The sequence below is a fragment of the Taudactylus pleione genome, unplaced genomic scaffold, assembly GCF_031769625.1.
Source record: "Taudactylus pleione unplaced genomic scaffold, aTauple2 ptg000017l, whole genome shotgun sequence".
NCBI classification, from domain to species: Eukaryota; Metazoa; Chordata; class Amphibia; order Anura; family Myobatrachidae; genus Taudactylus; species Taudactylus pleione.
Genome location: NW_028284419.1, coordinates 12,286,706 through 12,306,007, shown reverse-complemented (window position 1 = coordinate 12,306,007; position 19,302 = coordinate 12,286,706). Strand labels below are relative to the sequence as shown.

At 42.8% G+C, this 19,302-nt stretch overlaps 1 protein-coding gene across 1 annotated transcript in view; it reads right to left on the bottom strand.

The window, feature by feature from the left end:
- The window catches only part of LOC148540810 (calcium-activated chloride channel regulator 1-like), a 131,137-nt gene that overhangs the window by 9,827 nt on the left and 102,008 nt on the right, over window positions 1-19,302 (bottom strand). Inside the window, exons 10-13 of the mRNA XM_088481917.1 lie at window positions 15,358-15,579; window positions 10,051-10,321; window positions 6,905-7,069; window positions 5,548-5,787 (exon numbers count right to left, since the gene is read on the bottom strand). Coding sequence (XP_088338043.1) covers window positions 5,548-5,787; window positions 6,905-7,069; window positions 10,051-10,321; window positions 15,358-15,579 — 898 coding nt within the window. The remainder of the gene's footprint in view (window positions 1-5,547; window positions 5,788-6,904; window positions 7,070-10,050; window positions 10,322-15,357; window positions 15,580-19,302) is intronic.

Below are 19,302 nucleotides of genomic sequence, written 5' to 3'. Positions count from 1 at the left end.
CTGGAGTGTACTTTGGGGGTTACAGCACCCTTTAACGGTCAAGCCAGCCGGCCCTTTACTTATGACACAGGCGCACGCTTGGCACTACTTTGTTGATGCACGTGCGGCTACTGCGCACACAATTCACAAACACACAAAAAATATTATTTTTTTTGCACTTGGGGGGAGCACCCCTGATGGACAGAGCACCCCCTGGACAACACTACAGCACCCCTTTAGGACTGGGACACTGCACTGGACTTTGGAGTGGACACAGCCCCTATGGAGAACTGACTGCACAACACAGTCCAGCCAGCCCCTATGGACTTTGAAGTAGTGGACACTGCCCCTATTAACAACAGCAGCATAGCACAACACAGCCAGCCCCTATGGACTTTGAAGTAGTGGACAACAGCAGCACAGCGCAGCACAGCACAGCACAACACTACTCTGCACTACACTACACTACACAGCCCAGCCAGCCCTAACTCCCACCCTCCCTCTTCACTGTCCACAGCCGAGTGAGAAAATGGCGCCGACGCGGGTACCTTATATAGGTTCCAAAACCCGCGAGACTCGGAAGGCGGGATGATGACGTTTTGCCTCGATTTCAGATCCGAGTCAGGCGGGAAAAGTCGAGCCTGACTCGGATCTGCCTCGGATCGGGGGGGCTCGGGGGGGTTCGGATTTCAGAAATCCGAACCTGCTCACCCCTAATAAAAATGAATTGGTAAACATATAACTTAAATATGAAAAATAATAAATAAATAAAGTAACATTGATGTGAAGTAAATCCAAAATATTAGTACAATGAAAAGATCACAATGAATAAATAAATAAAAGATGGTTCTGTCGAAATACTCCGTATCAAATTGTGCAAGACTGACAATAATAATATTATAAAGAAACAATGTTAATTCTTCTTTATAATTAGCTTATTTAGAAGGTGAAATTTTTGTCAGCAAATCTTTGTCTCTTTATATTCCATTTTGATCCGCATAGTAAGGGAGACAACAGACTTGGGAGACACTTAAGTTTGTGTCCAGATCCAAATCAGGTATTACCTGAATAGATGGTCATTTGTATTCAGCGCTCAAATGTGACCAACAAGTGCAGAGATATAGGACCTATTAAGTGCAGAGATATAGGACCTCATTCAGAGGCGATCGCAAGAAGCGATCGCTCTCTCTGAATGAGGGCGGCCGCTTCTAGTTTTTTGGTGTGGCCTCCTGGTCGCAAGCTAAGCTGTGGGATACCACCCATAGGTTAGCTAGTGACCAGGGTGATGGTCGCAATGGTGATCACCATAGCGACAATCGGGGCTTGCAACCAGACCATAAGGTTGGGTCTGGTCACTCGCAAGCCCCAGGGAGCTTTCTGCTCTGATCGAGCAGGAACCTCCCCACTGACATCACTGATCATCAGGGCCTTATTCAGAGCCGCTCGCGAGCGTAGGATGTTCGCAAGTGGGTCGATGGTGCCCTAATGAGCATGCGCACGACGGAGGGAGCTCCATCGTGCGCATGCGCAAGACCCGATTAACGACGGCAAAGCCGTCATTATGGGTCTCGCACCAAAGGGGGCGTGCTGTCGATGGTGACTGACAGCACGCCCCCTTTGGTGGGCATGCCGGGGGCGTGGCTGCCAGACGGAGGCGTTCCCATGGGAACGTCTACCATCTGAGTGCGGCCCCACTGACATCAGTAATGATGTCAGTGGGAGTGATTTTGGCTCTGATAGAGCCAAAATCACTCCTGGGCTTGCGGCAGCGAGACCCTACCGCAGGGTCTCGTCGCAAGCCCGATGGTCGTGATGGTCTTGACCATCGCGACCATCATCATGGATGCTTGCTATAGCTGTGGGTGGTAACCCACAGCTATGCGAGCATCCATGAGGCCGCTCCAAGTTGAGGGAGGAGGGCCCTGATTCAGAGCGAGCGCTCTGGTCAGAGCGTTTGGCTCTGAATCAGGCCCTCAGTGCGGCCGCCCACAACACGGTAGGCGTTCGACAGTTGCCCCTTTTGTAGCGAGCTCCAGAGTGTCAGAGTTTCTCTGTCGCTCCGGGACTTGCGCACGTGCAGTGCGGCGGCTGCGCGTGTGCAGGGCCACCCATCGACCCAGTTGCGAGCACATCGGTGCTTGCGACTGGGTCTGAATGACCCCCATAGAGTGTAGAGTCCTGGGTATTAACAGTCACTGTGCCCCACACTCTCACTGGGAGCCAGTGGGATGTTTAGTGTGTAAAAAAACGTAACACTCACCAGACCCCCATCATTTCTCCACCATTGGAGATCAGGTGAGAGCAGGCGGACAATGCTATACAAGGAGATGGGATTCCCCGCACTCCACCGCTTCCACCAGAGAGATGGTGAGAAATAATATTGCCTGCAATAACGGCCGCTTACCTGAAGAGGTAATGACCTCAATTTTTCAGCTGCTGCAGAGGTGAGTGTTACGTTTTTTACACACTAAACATCCCACTGGCTCCCACCACTCTCTAGTTCCGCCAGTGCCCTAAGTTATTCTGCTTTATCAGTTAGCTGGAATATGCTTTGGGGCCCCCTATGCATTGCCACCAGTAGTCCCCCCCCCTATGCATTGCTCCCAGTAGTAGTCCCCCCTATAAAGTGCCCCCAGTAGTGGCCACCACCCCAGTACAGTGCCCCCAGTAGTAATCCCCCTTATGCACTGCCCCCAGTAGTAACCCCTCTATGCATTGCCCAAGTAGTAATCCCCCTGTGCTACATTGCCCCCAGTAGTAGTCCCCCCTATACAGTGCTCCTAGTAGTGACCATCCCCCCTGTGCATTGCCCCCAGTAGTAGTCCCCCCTATGCATTGCCCCCAGTAGAAGTCCCCCTATACAGTGTCCCCAGTAGCAGCCACCCCCCCATACAGTGCCCCCAGTATTAGACTCTCTATGCAGTGCCCCCAGTTATAATCCCCCTTTGCATTGCCCCAGTAGTAGTCCCCCCTATGCACTGCCCCAGTAGTAATTCCCCCTATGCTGCATTGCCCCCAGTAGTAGTCCCCCCTATACAGTGCCCTCCGTAGTAGTCCGCCTATGCAGTGTCCCCAGTAGTAATCCCCCCTATACATTGCCCACAGTAGTAGTACCCCCTATGCATTGCCCCCGGTAGTAATTCCCCCTATACAGTGCCCCAGTAGTAGTCCCCCCTATACTGCATTGCCCCCAGAAGTAGTCCCCCCTATACAGTGCCCCCAGTAGCGACCACACTTCCATACATTATTCCCAGTTGTAGTCCCCCCTATGCATTGCCCCCAGTAGTAGTCCCCCCTATGCTGCATTGCCCCCAGTAGTAGTCCTCCCTATACAGTGCCCCAATAATAATCCCCATTATGCTGCATTTCCCCCAGTTGTAGTCCCCCCTATACAGTGCCCCCAGTAGTTATTTCCCTATGCTGCATTGCTCCCAGTATTAGTTCCCCCTATACACTGCCTCCAGTAGCAATCCCCCCTATGCTGCATTGCCCCCAGTAGTAGTCCCCCTTATACAGTGCCCACAGTTTTACTCCCCCCTATACAGTGCCCCCAGTAGTGGCCACCCACCCCATAAAGTGCCCCCCAGTAGCGGCCACCCCCTATACAGTGCCCCCTAGTCATGATGTCTCTCCCATTACCCGCTGCGGGGGGAGCCGGAAGGTGGAGCTCATGAGTGAGCTCCAGCTGGCTCCCTCCGTGGATGCAGCAGCCAATGAGAGTCTGTCTGACTCTCATCGGCTGCTATAACAAACACAGCTGGCGGCTGTGTTTGTTACTGTGTAGGGCCGACCGCTCTCAGGGCCTGATTTGGAGACGCTCGTAAGCGGCCGCTCGTTCATTCCGAGCGATGTTCGCACATCTGCGCATTTGTATGGGTTGTAATGCACATGCGCCAACCAGTCAGTGCGGTCGGAAATCGTGTGCTCGCAAAATAGCGAATGCCTGCTATTATGAGTGACAGGATGAGGCGTTTGTGGGTGGTAACAGGGGAAGGTGCTTGAAAACGGGGAGTGGAGATCCGAATGCAGGTGTGCCAAACGGGCGTTTTAAGGGTGTGCATAATTAACAAAGCAGCGTCATCGACCACGTCACTTGGTTGTCTTTCAGCCTGAACTGCTCGCATGATTGCGGTAGGAAAATGCTACCACAAGAATAGCGAGCAGTTCATATGCCTTTCGATGTACTCGATTAATCTAATAAATAGCGGAGATGATGTATGATGCGAGCGGCCAGGGGGGCGTTTTTTCAAAATAGCGAGCGCATGTTTCGTTTGCTCATTCAGACATAGAGGCGTCAACAGACCGCAAAGAGCGAGCGCTTAATTTAAATATCCAGCCCCTTTTTCAGAACGACTGTCCGCAAATAGCGTCCGGCTCTGAATCAGGCCCTCACTGCGGTCGGCCCTACACTTGTGGGGCCCGGGGGACTAGCGGTGGGTGCAATGGCTACTATGGACCCCTGTTCAACAGTGGGCCCAGGTGCAAGGCACCGGCTGCACTGATGCTAGTTCCACCCCTGATTTAGGGCCATTTATCAAAATACAGAACTTTGTTCAACCACATATAATAAACATTTGCATAGCTCATCCAGGGGCTTCTTATAAAACTATAGGGGGTAAATTTTTTTTAAAACTCGCAAATTTACTAAGACCAAACAGGTGCAAGTTTGGAAGTGAGTTTTCTCTTCTCACTGTGAATACTCATGCGAGCTTGCAAACTCAACTAAACTCACCATCGGCCAAACTAGGAAGTACTTTACATGGAAAAGATAAAACTCGCAAATTTACTAAGAATCGAGTTTACAATCTCGGGTGAGTTTGTAGCAAACTCACTGTTAAATTGAAGTTTTAAACACTGACTTCCGGAGCTGCTAGTTTGGCAGAAAATTACATAGATCAGTGTGTTTGTGTATGTTTCTGGCTGAATACCTAATTTTTTTACAGGTTCAATACACAAGCAGCCTTCACATATTTCATTGATATGTGCAGGCTTTGAGTAAGTAATCTCATCTAAACTCTCATCTAAACTCTCATCTAAACTCTCATCTCCACTCACATCTAAACTCTCATCTAAACTCTCATCTAAACTCGCAATTTTGGGGAAAAAAAACTTTGCTTCGCCATCGGAAAACTCTCTTTCAGCTAAACTCACTTCTTAGTAAATTTGCGAGTTTTAAAAGGGAAAACTCTCCCGAGTTTTGATGAAGCAAAGTGAGTTTATACACAACCAAACTCGATTCTTAGTAAATTTACCCCTAGGAGTTAGATGATTATAGAGATAATTATATGTTTATTATTATGTATTATTATTATTTGTGATCTCTCTTTTCTATAGGGGCTAGAGAGATTCTAGGGGAGATGTATCAAACCTTGGAAAGATATAAAGTGCAGTAGTTGCCCAAAGCAACTAACCAGCTTCTAACTGTCATTTCAAAGACTGAGCTAGATTAATGACAGTTTGAAGCCAATTTGTTGCTTTGGGCAGCAGCTCCACTTTATACATCTCCAAAGCTTGACTCATTTCTTCTTCTCTCTTTAGGACCTAAATACTCATTGGTATATTTCTCACCATTTCCCTGGTCCAGATCATCACCAGTTGCTGTCCACAATAACTGACTTCTGTCTTCTTCTATCTTTGCCTCCAAGTCAGTTATTTTTTCTGGTTTATAAATGTCTGGCTGAGGTCCTGTACCAAGAGGAGGCACATTAGATATCACAAAAGAACCACCTGAAGCTGTCCTGCTAAATGAGTCCACATTAAGGTCTTCCTCGCTGATTACGGGTCTTGGAGGATTCATGTTGACTTCACCTAAAGAAAAAAAAGGTAAGTATTTTTTTATTGGTATTGATTATCTAGATAACTATTCTGCACTGTTAAACAAGAACACTATATTATGTGCTACATATTGTAATCTGTATCCCCATATGGCTACTCTCAATGTCTACTACATTTAATGTGATCAGTTGGCTATTTAATTGTCTTCTACATAAAGTTGGGTATCCAATTTGGCGTGATAGGCGAAAAACAGGGATTTTCGACGATTATCCCCGTTTTTCGACATTGTTTTTTTTTTGTCCTATCATATTATTTAATCCCAAAAAAATATTATATTTCTCCCGAAAATGCATAGGATCCGCGATAAGCTTGCAGACCTATGTGTTTTTGCCATTTCAGGGGTGAAAAACTGTCACTTATCGTGGATTCTGTTTTGGGACACATCAGGTATAAGTGCCGGCATCAGATGGACTTCAGGGCTAATTGGATAGCCCCGGGGGATCCCTTAGCGCCCTAACAATGTTCTTGGCTAATTGGATAGCCCCTTAATGTGATATACTTCCCCTCCCCCATTTTTATTTATACTTGTGAACATATACTGCAGATATAATTTATATCTAGTCCTTATGGAAAGATGTACAGAACTTAATATGTGTAAACAATACCACTTAAATATCTTTTTAAACATTATAGTAAGATACTTTTGTTCATGGAAGAAGTGAAAAAACATTTAGGAGCAAAATAAGTTTGCTAAATATCTTCACATACAGCATATAGTATACAGTATATACAGTAGCATATAACTATTTTGTGTTTATAAATACCACCTGTTGTGATGGTGACATTTGCAGTGCTAATTTTTTTAATTGATCGTACATTTACAAAGTCTGGTTTAGCACATTAAGATATTTAAGCACAATTCACTAACACAGAAATTACACCTTGCATACAGATTGCTTTCTACATAACCTTACAAAGTTCCCTAATTGTATGTAAATGTGAAGTGTAAACTTTAGATTATTTTTACTGTTAATATATATCATGACACATAAAATAATAAACCAGTTAATATAAGAAAGTGCTAAAATGTGATTTTAAAAATATCATGGATATGTAAATTCAAATCAATATATTAAAATTTGTTTCCTACCATTATTCACATATCCTGGCACATAGAGAGCGCGGTTTCGGGGAAGAGCCAAGCGGCTTTTTTTGTTATTGTTCTCAACACGGACTTTTAAATTGTATCTTCCATTAACTTTCATTGATGTGAAGTACCTGGAGTAGACTCCATCATCCTTAACAATATCAGCACCTTAGAAGAATTGAGAGAACATTATTGATGGGGCACCATATGTAAAATAAAGTATATAATTAAAATATTTGCCAGCACATTCTTCTATATAAAATAGAAAATTACTTTAAATATAGGTTGTGGCAAGACACACACAGTATCATTAAAGAATGCTATGACAAAACAACAGCAGCTGTGGTATGGGACGGAGGTTGCCCACATAGAAATGCACTGAAAATATGAACCTTCACCCTAAAGGTGCCTACACACTTATCGATCTGCACACGATCCGACATCGTGTACGATTTCCCTTGAAACTCCTCCCCGGCAGTCCTGTACATGATTTGGTCCATCTTCAACGATCTATTGTGCATCAGTGACTTTTTTCCAGAGCATTGTGTCCCAGATTATCAGATCTGCCCTACAGCACGGTAGATCTGACGATGCGATGTACGACCAGTGGGGACGCGCATCACATCGTGATCGTGAGTGGGGACTCACGATTTGGGCATATTTTACACGATCTGTCATTCCGATGCAAAAAAATCACCAAGTGTGTAGGCACCTTTAGGAAAGGAGTATTTATCGCAGTGTTTAATCTAAAATAGAACCACTCTGAATGTTTGAGTAAACACCAAAATGTAATATTAAAGGTACATGATAACATGCATAAAGGCTTAATACAACGATATAAAGACTTAAAAAGTAAATTAGGAAAGGGGAGTGTTGTATGGATTTGGCGCTGACCATGAACAGCTTTTTGGGAGCACAATGAGGTCCACAAATGGGATTATCTAAAAAAAAGCTACAGTGTTTGTCTGTAGATAAAAATGCATTCTATTGTGTACCCACATAGAGAAATGTAAAGGTCTGGGATGATCTAGATGCTGTACCTTCAATATTGTATATAATAAGCAAGTCTGGAAGAATGGCCAATGTATGCCTACATGTCCCAATTAAACACCACTATCAGACCGCATTAATATAAAATAGTATAGATATATAACAGGAAGAATACATTTCTAATCTAAGCTGTTTTAAACAGGTTAAAATTATAGTTCCTTTCATTGTAATGGGGTCTGTGCAATTACTTAGCATTTATGAAAGCTATATTATCTGTAATTACAAACAATTTTCTCTTTTATTTTTAACATTGACTTGATTATTTTGCTGCCTATGTATGATTTTAAATACTGTCTATTTGAATTTTGTAAATAAGACAGCTCTCTGTTTTTGAATTCTGCATTACAGTAATCTGTGGTATTTGTTTTCAGCAACCCCAAGTCCTCCCTCCAAAGTATTTAAGTGTTCCTATGAAGGAGGCATGGCCAGTATGTGGGGGTAAGTTGAAGTGAAATAGAACCAGCAAGGGCAGTGTCAGACTGGTACTAGGGGCTGTCCAGCATTAACAGGTGAAACTAAATTATACAGGTGCTATGAGTGTAGACTGAGAGGGCACCACTAGGCTGGAGCACGAAGTGGGGCAGTATTTGGAGGAGAGGAGCAGTATTGGGGTAATAATTTGAGGGGTAGCAGTGTTAAGTCTGTATTTAGAGAAGCAGCACTGTTGGGACAGTATGTGGAATGGGAACAGTGTTAGGGCACTATGTGAAGTAGAAGCAATGTTGGGGCAGTATTTGGAAGGTGAAGCGGTGCTGAGGTGGCATTTGGAGAGGGAAGCCGCAGTGTTTGGGGGGGTGGAGCAGTCTCAGGGCTGTATTTTTAGGGAGCACAGTGTTGGGGCAGCATGTGGAGTGGAAACAATGTTGGGAATGTATGTGGAATAGAAGTGTTGGAGCACTATGTGGAGTATGAGCAGTGTTGGGGCATTATGTGAAGGGGACACAGTGTTGTGGCAGTGTATGGAGGGAGAGCAGTGTTGGGGCAGGATGTGGAGTGGAAACAATGTTGGGAATGTATGTGGAATAGAAGTGTTGGAGCACTATGTGGATTATGAGCAGTGTTGGGGCATTATGTGGAGTATGAACAGCAGTGTTGGGGCATTATGTGAAGGGGACACAGTGTTGGGGCAGGATGTGAAGTGAGAGCAGTGTTGGGGCAGCTAAAATAATATAGTTTGGACATATTTACATGCAATCCGAAACCGAGATTCACTCTTTACTGTAAATCAGAGTTCCAAACTTACAGCAGACCCAAGCTCGGACTTAGTTCTACTCAGAACCCCAAAAGTGATCCAAGCTTGGACTCGGTTCGACTCCAAACCCCAAAGTTCAGGTGTGTTAATTTTTCTGGAAAACCGCACTGCACATCTCTACTAAAAAGTAACAAAAGCAGAGTGAGGGCTTGGGCCAGCAGTATCTGGTGACTAGCCACAGACTAGAGGTCTATTTTCTATATTATCCACAATATTATTGACTGTGATAAATACTAGCCACCAGAATGTACTATGTGTTGTACAGTTGCTGCTAGACTTATTTTTTTATATATATCTATTAGTCATCAATTTTTTTGATTTTTGTAAGAATGTCAACAGAAGTGTTGCTTTGTAGCCACCAGGATCGTTTTTCCTTTTAATCACATACATTGGAGGCCAAATTGACTATTCGCCATTAGAGCTGCAATATTTTGGAAGACAAGAGCATTAATCTTATACCATAGCCTAAAATAACAAGTTTATTTCAATAGTATCTATATTGTATATCATAGTGATTTTGGAGGAGCATATGGTAAGTTGCCCAATGTCGTCGGCAACTTCACAGTGAATGTTTTCAGCTTACGTATATGATGGTCAGTAGAATGAAAGTAGTCATAAAGCATTAAATATTGCATGATTTTGTTTTGAGGGTATATGGTGGCATTATGGGGCATTTTGCTGCAAGTGCATTGCTTTTGTGCACAGGCACAAAATGATTTTTATACTGAATATCTTCTGATTTGTGACCAGTGGGGTTTTCTATATAAAAAGATATATTTATATAGTTATATTACACTTGATATTGTCAGTATAGAACATTTCCAGTTGAAACACAGAAATAAATTACCTGCTCCATTGTCCAGAAGTTCTATTGTCACTGGTGCTTCACCCACTGGTTCAATGGTTGCTGTGACATTTGCTCTAGTCACCGGCAGTAGACCTTTACTCACTAAGGCATAGACAACCATTGGATTGGGGAAGTTATTTGTGTCTTGATTCATATGGGCATTTACAGTAATAGGGGGGACATCTTTATCTACTGCCTTGGAGGTCACAGTAATGCCTATGGCTTGATTTGAAGAAATCACATTGCACAGACCATAATTCCAAGGTCCTCTCTAGAGTACAAATGAAACAATTTATTAAAGGACAACTATACTGTACATTTTACATTTTAAAAATAAAACATGAAAGTAAACGACATTTGTTTAGGGTTAACCTGAACTTCCACAGCAGCACTGTTAAAAAAGTAAAGTATTATCTCCCCTCTCAAATACAGCATAGTCTTCAATTGCCCCGATTGTCAGTGACAGTGACATTTGAAAATGTTATCCCAGGATTTACAAAAAAAAAAAAAACCTGTCACACTATCCTAGAGGTTTTCAACTTCGATTTTTAAGAACCTCTTTATAGGCATGTTTTCAAGATTTCTGTCTGTGGAAGCGGAGGGAAAATTACTGATAAAGCAAAATAGATTAACTCATCTGTACAGGATTTAAGAAATCCTGAAAATTTAATCTGTTCGTGTCACTAGAGGATTAAAGTTAATATCCCATACAATTTATCTTACTACATATAGAAAATGTGTTTTTCATTATCTGTTGTAAGTTATTAAAGATGAAAATTTCTAATTTAAGTTAGGTTGAGGTAAGTTAGTGGTGTTAGTGTTAGTTTTTTTGGGAGAGGTTAGGGTTAGGTATCCCTAGGGGGGATAATTAGGGTCTGGCACCACTGGGAGGGGATAGGTTTAGGCTCTAAGGGGGGAAACAGGTGTAGGCACTAACGGGGAGGGTTAGGGTTAAAGTGCAGGGTGGGGAGGGTTAGGTTACAAGAAGAGAGGGTTAGGGGGAAGAAGGGGGGAGGGTAAGTATACTGTACTTACCCAATCCCTGTCGGGATACCAGGTGTGGAATGCTCCTATCCACATTCAGGAGACTGTCCTGCCACTGGTAAAATTTGCACTGCATGTGGCAAGCTGAATCACTTTTCCTCTGTTTGCAAATCCAAGGAAACCAAATCTACACCCAAACAATCTTCACAGCAATTTAAATCCAGGAGAAAGACAGTGCATTGTGTGGATTCTACATCGTCTCCAACTGTAGAATCATCTGACAGTGATAATATGCCAGAAGGCTTTATCTACATGATTCATCAAGTCGGCAAAAACAAGGTCAGTCCAAAAACTGACATCACCCTAGACAACACTTCCATTGAATTTCTAATAGATTCCGGTGCTTCTGTAAATCTAGATCGTGTTCTGGTGAAACAAAAAGTGGTACGCAAGGACATGACTGCTTTTTACCCAAGTCCACTGACTATAATGAAAAGGAAAGGAACAATGATTGTTGCAGGAAATGACAATCAAACAGTGACAAAGAATGTTTCCCATTTCAAGAAGATATTTCCATCTTTATCTTCTGATGGACCAAGTCAAGAGGATGTCATCACAGTACCTTTACCATCCTCAGCATCAAGTGATCCGATCATGGAGACTGTTTCTTTGAGTGAAGGATCACATATTCAGACGAAAAGAGGCAGAGTCATTAAACCTCCTGCTAGGCTTATTGAGCAGATATGACTCTTATTTTATGGCTTGTAACCATTCTAGAAGGTTTTCCAGTTTCATGTAAATTGGGTTAATGTTCATGCTCAGATACTGTTAACACATTGTTATATGTTTCATTTTATAAATGCACTACTTGTCTGAACGTAAATTTTATATTTAAAAAAAAAATTATATGAAAGGAAGGGGGAGATGTAGTATCTATATAGATAGTTTCTGTGCATTGTCATGTAATAGTAAGATGAGGTAGTGTACCTTTAAGGATCCGGCAGCATAGAAGGACATGTGATCAGGAAGTGGAGAGATATAGAGGGAGTAAGAGAAAGGAGAACAGCCAGATAGATGAGGTCTTTATCTATCTGTACTAATGCAAGTATGACTTACAATGAATAAACTACATAAACAGCATACTTGATGAGTCATTGCTATGAAGAAAGGTACATCAGGATATAACACCGATGTCGGTATTGTGACAGGAGGCATCCCGACAGCCGGCATTACATACCCATTCCATCCCAAACCTCAGCTGTCTGTCTTATCACCAAAATTCTCTGCCAGCAAGACTTTCTAGTGCTGGGGTTCTTTCCTCCAAGCATTCCCTCTCCAACTTTGCTCCAGACCATTTTTATTTGAACCTCTTAATTGATTGAATAGAGAATGACTTGTCTGAAAAATGCACAATGCGTGCTGACTGTTCTGTTCAGGCTGCAAATCTGTAGTGTATTACTGTATGCCACATATTAAAATGGGGGCTTATTCTCTCCACTCTTCATCTGTCACCTCTACTCTGTGCTCATTACCACCTCCCACTCCTGCACCTAAGTTCGCTGCTCCGCTTTCTCTACAATTCTCTTCCCCACCCTATGAGACTTTCTATCAGCCTGCAGGCTTTCAAATGTTTGAAGCCATAAAAATGCAAACTTTTCATCAAAGCACACCAAGTCTCCTCACTGGCCGTACATGTAAATAACAGCGGTAATAGTCACATGGTCTCTCACGCCCACTGGCCAGAGCTTGCTCTACATAAGCCATCTTATTGGCCAGGATGGTGATAAATGGCAATCAAGTTGCAATAACTGAGGGAGTTAAAGGTGGTTATATATTTTTTCCACGGAGGTGGATGAGAAATGGCAATGAATAAAAATTTATATATTGCCTTGAGCTGTGTGATATCTCTGGGCAGGGCTGTAAGGAGGGCGGTGTGGCCAGTGCTGTAGCATAGGAAGGGATGCCCTGGGAGCAGTACCAGCCATACTCACCTGCCGCCGCAACCCGTGCCCTGCCCCATCTTCCTGACTCCTGCACTGTGTGGGAAGAGACATCATGATGTCCCCAACAGTGCTGTGGGATTTATACTACCGTTCGGACTGTCTGAGCAGCACCCTAGTTATCCAGTGCAGTGGCAACCTGCAGTGCTTTTTTCTGACTACCACATATTCCTTAATTTACCATATTTTAGTAATGTGATTCTTCAACTGTATATTGTTTCTGGTTTAGCGACCTACACAACTACTTTCATATTGGTGATAGTAACTGCTTCATCCTCAGTGCCTTGGGCCTTTTTCATATTTTTTTACTGTTCACAATCTTACCTCATGACCTCTATCCTTCCTCCAGATCACTTCCCAGTTCACCTTCTAGGTTTACTACACTCCCCTAGACAGTAAACTCTCCACCCTGCAATACCCTTGTATCAAATGTGAACACAGGGCCTGATCCAGCAAGGAACGCAACGGCGAATGCAACTGCGATTATACACGCAGTTCTACTACGATAGTATGTTAATTAATTGTGATCTCTATGCTGCCGCAACACTACACAAGTATGCCCACTTTGCCTTACACAAACCTGTAATGTTTAGCACATACTTACCGACATTTCACTCCATCCTTCCGGGAGGGAGCTGTCGGGCATTCTAGGCAGGGGGCGGGTCACGGCAAAGAGGGGGCATGTCCAGATAATTATGCAAATTTGGGGGCGGAGCATGGGGGCATGGCATCATGATTGTGTCATCGTGGCTACACCCCCTGTTCACAATGCCATTATTAAAGGCATTGTGAGGCAAGGGGCGGGGCCGTCACTGGCCCTCCGCTGTTGGGATTTAATCTGAAAAGTGCAGGGGGGCCTGGGAGGCTTGCCTGCCTTTCCGGGGGGCACACAATTTTTGGGAGGGTAGGCAAGTATGGTTTAGCAAGACTGTGAAAACATCGGTACAATCTAGTACCATCACAGCCTCACACACACTTGCACAAGCTCTGACCTTACTCAGAGATTGCTAACTTCATCACATGCTATGAGTCCTCAAGCTGCATATGTCATTGCAGTGAATAATTTAAGCACGCCCCTGTAGCGGCATCCAAACGCACTGGCATGCCTGCGTTTTGCTGACCCCCCTCCCTCTCTGTCACCACCCACAAACGGTACTTCCTCTCAATCACTCTGCGATGGGTCTGCACAGTCCCAATCGCGTGCGCTTGCGCAATGCGTAATAATCGGCCGATTGCATGCATATTCCAAGTTGCAATCCTTGCTGAATCAGGCCCACAGTCAAAAGCTCTGATTCTTTCTCTATGTCTAAGGGATGGACATTGATTCCTGATGCTTCCGTAACATTGATACAGTATTTCTGAATGATTTTATGCAATACCCATGCTGATATACAGTACTGTATGTTGGGCGATATATATTGGGTGGATCGATTTCTAAATTTGACAGATATATGTAAGTGCCACCCCACAGTTTTTAAATACACACCTCAGCCCCAGAGCTAGAGTATAATGCTACTTGCACATGAGCAGCATGATAGATCTCATGTAGCAATATATCTTATTTTCTGATTCAGACAAGATGATTCTTTATCAATTCAGAATATCGAAGTGGAATCAGCGATTGCTAATCACTAGTCTGCCACTCCCAGGGCACTGGATCATTTAATGCTAATACTGTTTCTCAAAACAATTAAATATAATATTTTTTGTTAATTCGTTAAATATAAAGTGGATTATTATTGCATTCTGATACAATTGTTTTGTAGTTACTGATTGATCACACTTTACTGCAGAACTTCCAGCAACAGTAGGCGCAGCAGCTTTGGAAATATAGGGAATTGGGGAAGCAGTCGTGAAGCCAACGGACGTAATCCCGACCGCCGGCTTCCCGACTGCTTAATCTCAGCAAGGCACTAATGACAGGCGTTGAAATCCCGACACCTGTCATTAGACCTATGCCGGGAGCCTGACACCAGGCTTACCAATCGAAGGTCATATTATAATAAAAGTCAATTGTTATTTTATGCATCCGTTTTTTCAAAGCTTCCAGTCAGCGCTGGATTCCAGATATATTTAGTTTGCTAATCTTATTGGCTAACATCCAGCCATGCTAGAGACTCTATAAACTTAACCCACTTCTGTCCATGAATCTAGACTAACATGTTACACTCACCGAATAGTAAAACAATGCTAATCATACTGCAAAGATAACAAATCCAAACAATGTCATTTATCATTCTCAGGCCTGTTCGGCCTTATAGCTGTTTAACAGTAAAACAACTCACAAAATACGACAGATCGTTTTTAACAGAAAATAATTTACCTCAGCAGTTCCTGGAATTTGAAGTCTAGAGGATTTGGTGGTCATGTCATCAGTAAAATCTTTTGAAGTATACAGTCTTCCTTTTGGATCCTGCAAGGTTATACTTGGGAGTGAAGATTGCCAAGTGACTAGGAAGAATGTTTCGTTGCCCACTGTTTGATCAATGAATACTGTGCCATTCAAACATTGTGATGTTGCAAGTGTTGCTGCAGTGCTCTCCAGCTGTATTGAGGTAATAAATGTACTTATGAGCAAATCCATATGTAGTTTTGGAGGTTTTAAAACTAATATTTCTTTGCATATTGAAAAAAATCATTGCAAAATTGAATATATAGTGATTTTCCCTAACAATGCATAACACCACAGAAGACATAGGTTTTTCTTACAGTGATTTTTACAGAATTACTATGTGATTCCAAATTATTTAATGCTTCACTGAACATACATTGTTAGCGGCATATGGGCCTGAATCGGCATGGATCGAAAATGCATCCGGCTACGCAGATCGCCTGGTTGTTGTGTACACTGTAATGCACGAGAGCGGTAATCGCACTGCGATTATGGATGCACTGTGGAATTGCAGAATTAGTGACAGGCTGTGAGCATTTGGGGCTGGTGATGGGGGAGTGGTTGCAGAAACGTAGGCGTGCCTGTCCATTTGAAAGCCACTGTATGGGCATTCATAAATTAGTCACTGCGATTAGCGACTGCCTACGCAGCTTGAGTACTTACTGCGTGTGACGAGACTTGCAATTTCTGAGACAGGTCAGACCTGCTGTAATTGTGCATGAGGGGCCGATGTTCTCTGATGTTACCGATGTATACGAAGGACTGTGTGGTATTACGGATGTGAGAAGGCAGTAGTGGGCATCTCTATGCTGGCTGAGCGGTGGAAGACTTTAGCATATTTTTGCAGATTCATTGTGTGCAATTACACAGCTGCGATCACAGTAGTGATCCGTGCTGAATCAAGACCAATTTACAATATTTCGTTTCCTACCCCAGAGTGTTAATTATCCTTCCTTCTACTTAAGTTATCTAATTTACCTTTCACTCCATATTAACAGATTGTGAAGACTGTGATAAGTGACTGAGGGGCCTATTAATCAAGTCAAAATCATGCGAAAATTAAGTAACTTTTAAGGTATCAGTTATTTGCATATTTATTATATACAGAATATTTATTATATGCTGAATGAATGAATTACAAGAGACAGGTTCCAAACTAGTATGTTGCCTAAGACCATGTAGGGACTGACCTGACTCTGGACCTGATTCAGACCTGCTCTCTAAGAAGCGTTCACTCATTGCTGGTGATGGTTCGCAATGTGTGCATATGCATCGCAGTGTGCGAACTTGTCAGAGCAATCGGGAAGCGTATGCTCATCGAGCATTGACAGCCCAGCTAAATGAGTGACAGGACAAGCTGTTTGTGGGTGGTGACAGGGGCAGGGAACTAGAAACGGTGGAGTGGAGGTGAATACGCAGGCGTGCCTGAGTGTCTTAACGCCATTTCAGAGAAGTGCATAATTAACAGGCAGCATCATAGTACACGTCACCTGGTTGAATTTTACACTGAAGTGCTCGCTGTGCTTGCTGTAGGGTATAGTCAACCTCAAGCACTGCGAATGCATCCGGTAATACTTAATGTACAGATGGTTGCATACACTTCCTGCAGATGACGTGCGCAAGTGGGCATCTTAAGACAGGCTGGTGGGCATCTGTATACACAAAGCGATCGCACGCCAAGACATAGTGGGTGTGCTTATGCCTTGCCGTGCGATCACCTGCCTTGCTGTCACTTTGCCAAATTTGCATACTCTGGGAGCGAAGAGGTTTGAATCGAGCCCTCTGTTGGCAATACATGGACCATTGAAAGATGGCAGAATTAACTCTGTGAACATCTGACTCACTCCATTATTGCCTTAAACAATAGTATTTGTTAGAGCCATGTCGGATCTTACATGCATCTACAGTGCAGCTCAAAAGTCTTTGACCGGTTGTTTTTTGTGGTTAGTGTTGACATTAGTTGAGATTATCTGAATTGACAAACAAAAGTATATCAGAAGTACACACATTTACCCTCAGTACAGGGATAATGGGAAAATGTTTTTGATCCGGAAAATACCTTGCCATCTATGTTTGTAAGTTATGTCTCTATTGAACATTTGTTATATTAATTACAGACTGTTTTATGGCTTTCCTAGATAGGTATTCTGAGGGCAGGCAGAAAATAATCCTCAACAAATGTGAGGAAGACTGTAAAAACCAGCTCTAGGGCAGAGACTTAGTCAAGCAAGCATTGTACGTAATTTTATCATCTCGCATCAATCAGTGTTTGGAATTGTCTCCTAAAGGTCCGGGTCAACAACAAGGCTGCCCCAGGAAAACCACAACCAGGTTGGACAGAATAATTAGAAATAAGTTGGTAGCTGATCCCTGCAAGTCTGAGTGGGAAATAGCCCAAACTTTACAGGAAAACTATAAAGTAAATGTCATTGTTTCAACTGTAAAATGTTTAATGAAGAATAATGGCTTACTTGGTCACCAAGAATAAGAGAGTGAAAATTGCTTTTGCCAAGGATGACCGTTGATTGGTCCAAGGTGTTATGGAGTGACAAGAGCAAATTTGACCTGGAGTTCTCTGATGGAATATAGTATGTCCATCACCCTAAAAATCAAAAAGCTACAATGCAAGGTACTAGATACCCACTGTGAAACATGGTGGGGTAGCAATCATGTTTTAAGAGTTCTTCTCTAACAAGGGTGTTAGTCCTCTACACCATGCAGAGAGTATCATGGATCACTTTGTTTACTGAGAAAACCTAGATAAACAGAACATGCCCTGAAAATGGATCTTCCAACAAGACCACAATCCCAAACACTGTTCCAAAATGATTTAGGACTATTTCCACAAAAATAAAACCAATGTACTGGAGTGACAAGTCAAAGTTCCGACCTAAATCCCATTGAGTACTTGTGGGAAGAGCTAGACAGGCATGTAAAGACCCAAGAGTACTCAAACCAGGACACATTTTTCTGTGCTTTCCAAAGGAAATGGATATATATTCCTCAGGAACATTTAATCTTGTTGAATATATGCAACAAAGTACTAGTGCTGTTGTTATTAAATAGCACATTTTGTGTTTTTTGTTACAGAGCTGTCAAAACACTTTTGAGCCTCACAATATTATTCTTTATTATCATACATACAATGAGTGTGCAGTGACCAATTTTGTTACCAATTTTTGTTATTTTGAACTAAGTTTATAAAATGATAAGCAGCATTTGTGGACATTGGGGAACAATAATGAAATTTATAGAAAACTATTTGTCAAAAGACTTTTGATCACTACTGCATATAGATATATAGTATATCGCTCTGCCTCTCATCATGACACAGGGCAGGGGCAAACAGAAGATTTCTAGAAAGGAGTTTCCAAATGCTTGACTATAGAATGAGTGTGGCCAGCCCATGAAGAGGGCATAATCGGCACTTGATAAGCTATAGTCTCTGCCTCATACAAAGTGAAGTATAACATTTCAGACATATACAGGGCCAGCGATCACAGTAAACTATTAGATGCTGCAGTAGGGCAAACCATACATAGTGCAGACATATACAGGACCTATGCAAGAAGAACTTTTTACAAATACTTAAATGACATCATTTCCTCTTTAAGCAAACTGACTTAGAAGACTGATTTCAGCTATTGGGTTGTGGAGGTCACAAAACAAACAAAATGGTTCCTAGATGCATTACGGGTCCCCCAAGCTGTTGTTTATAGTGAGTGTACAGGGTTGATATTGTACAGCTGCAATCTTCAGAATTATACAGTACATATATAATTATACTTATATAATTCATTACAACAAGAAGTTGTGATGAATAATCAGTTGGTTGGGTTCAACTGTTACATGGGCCTGCAGGAAGTGAACTGTTGA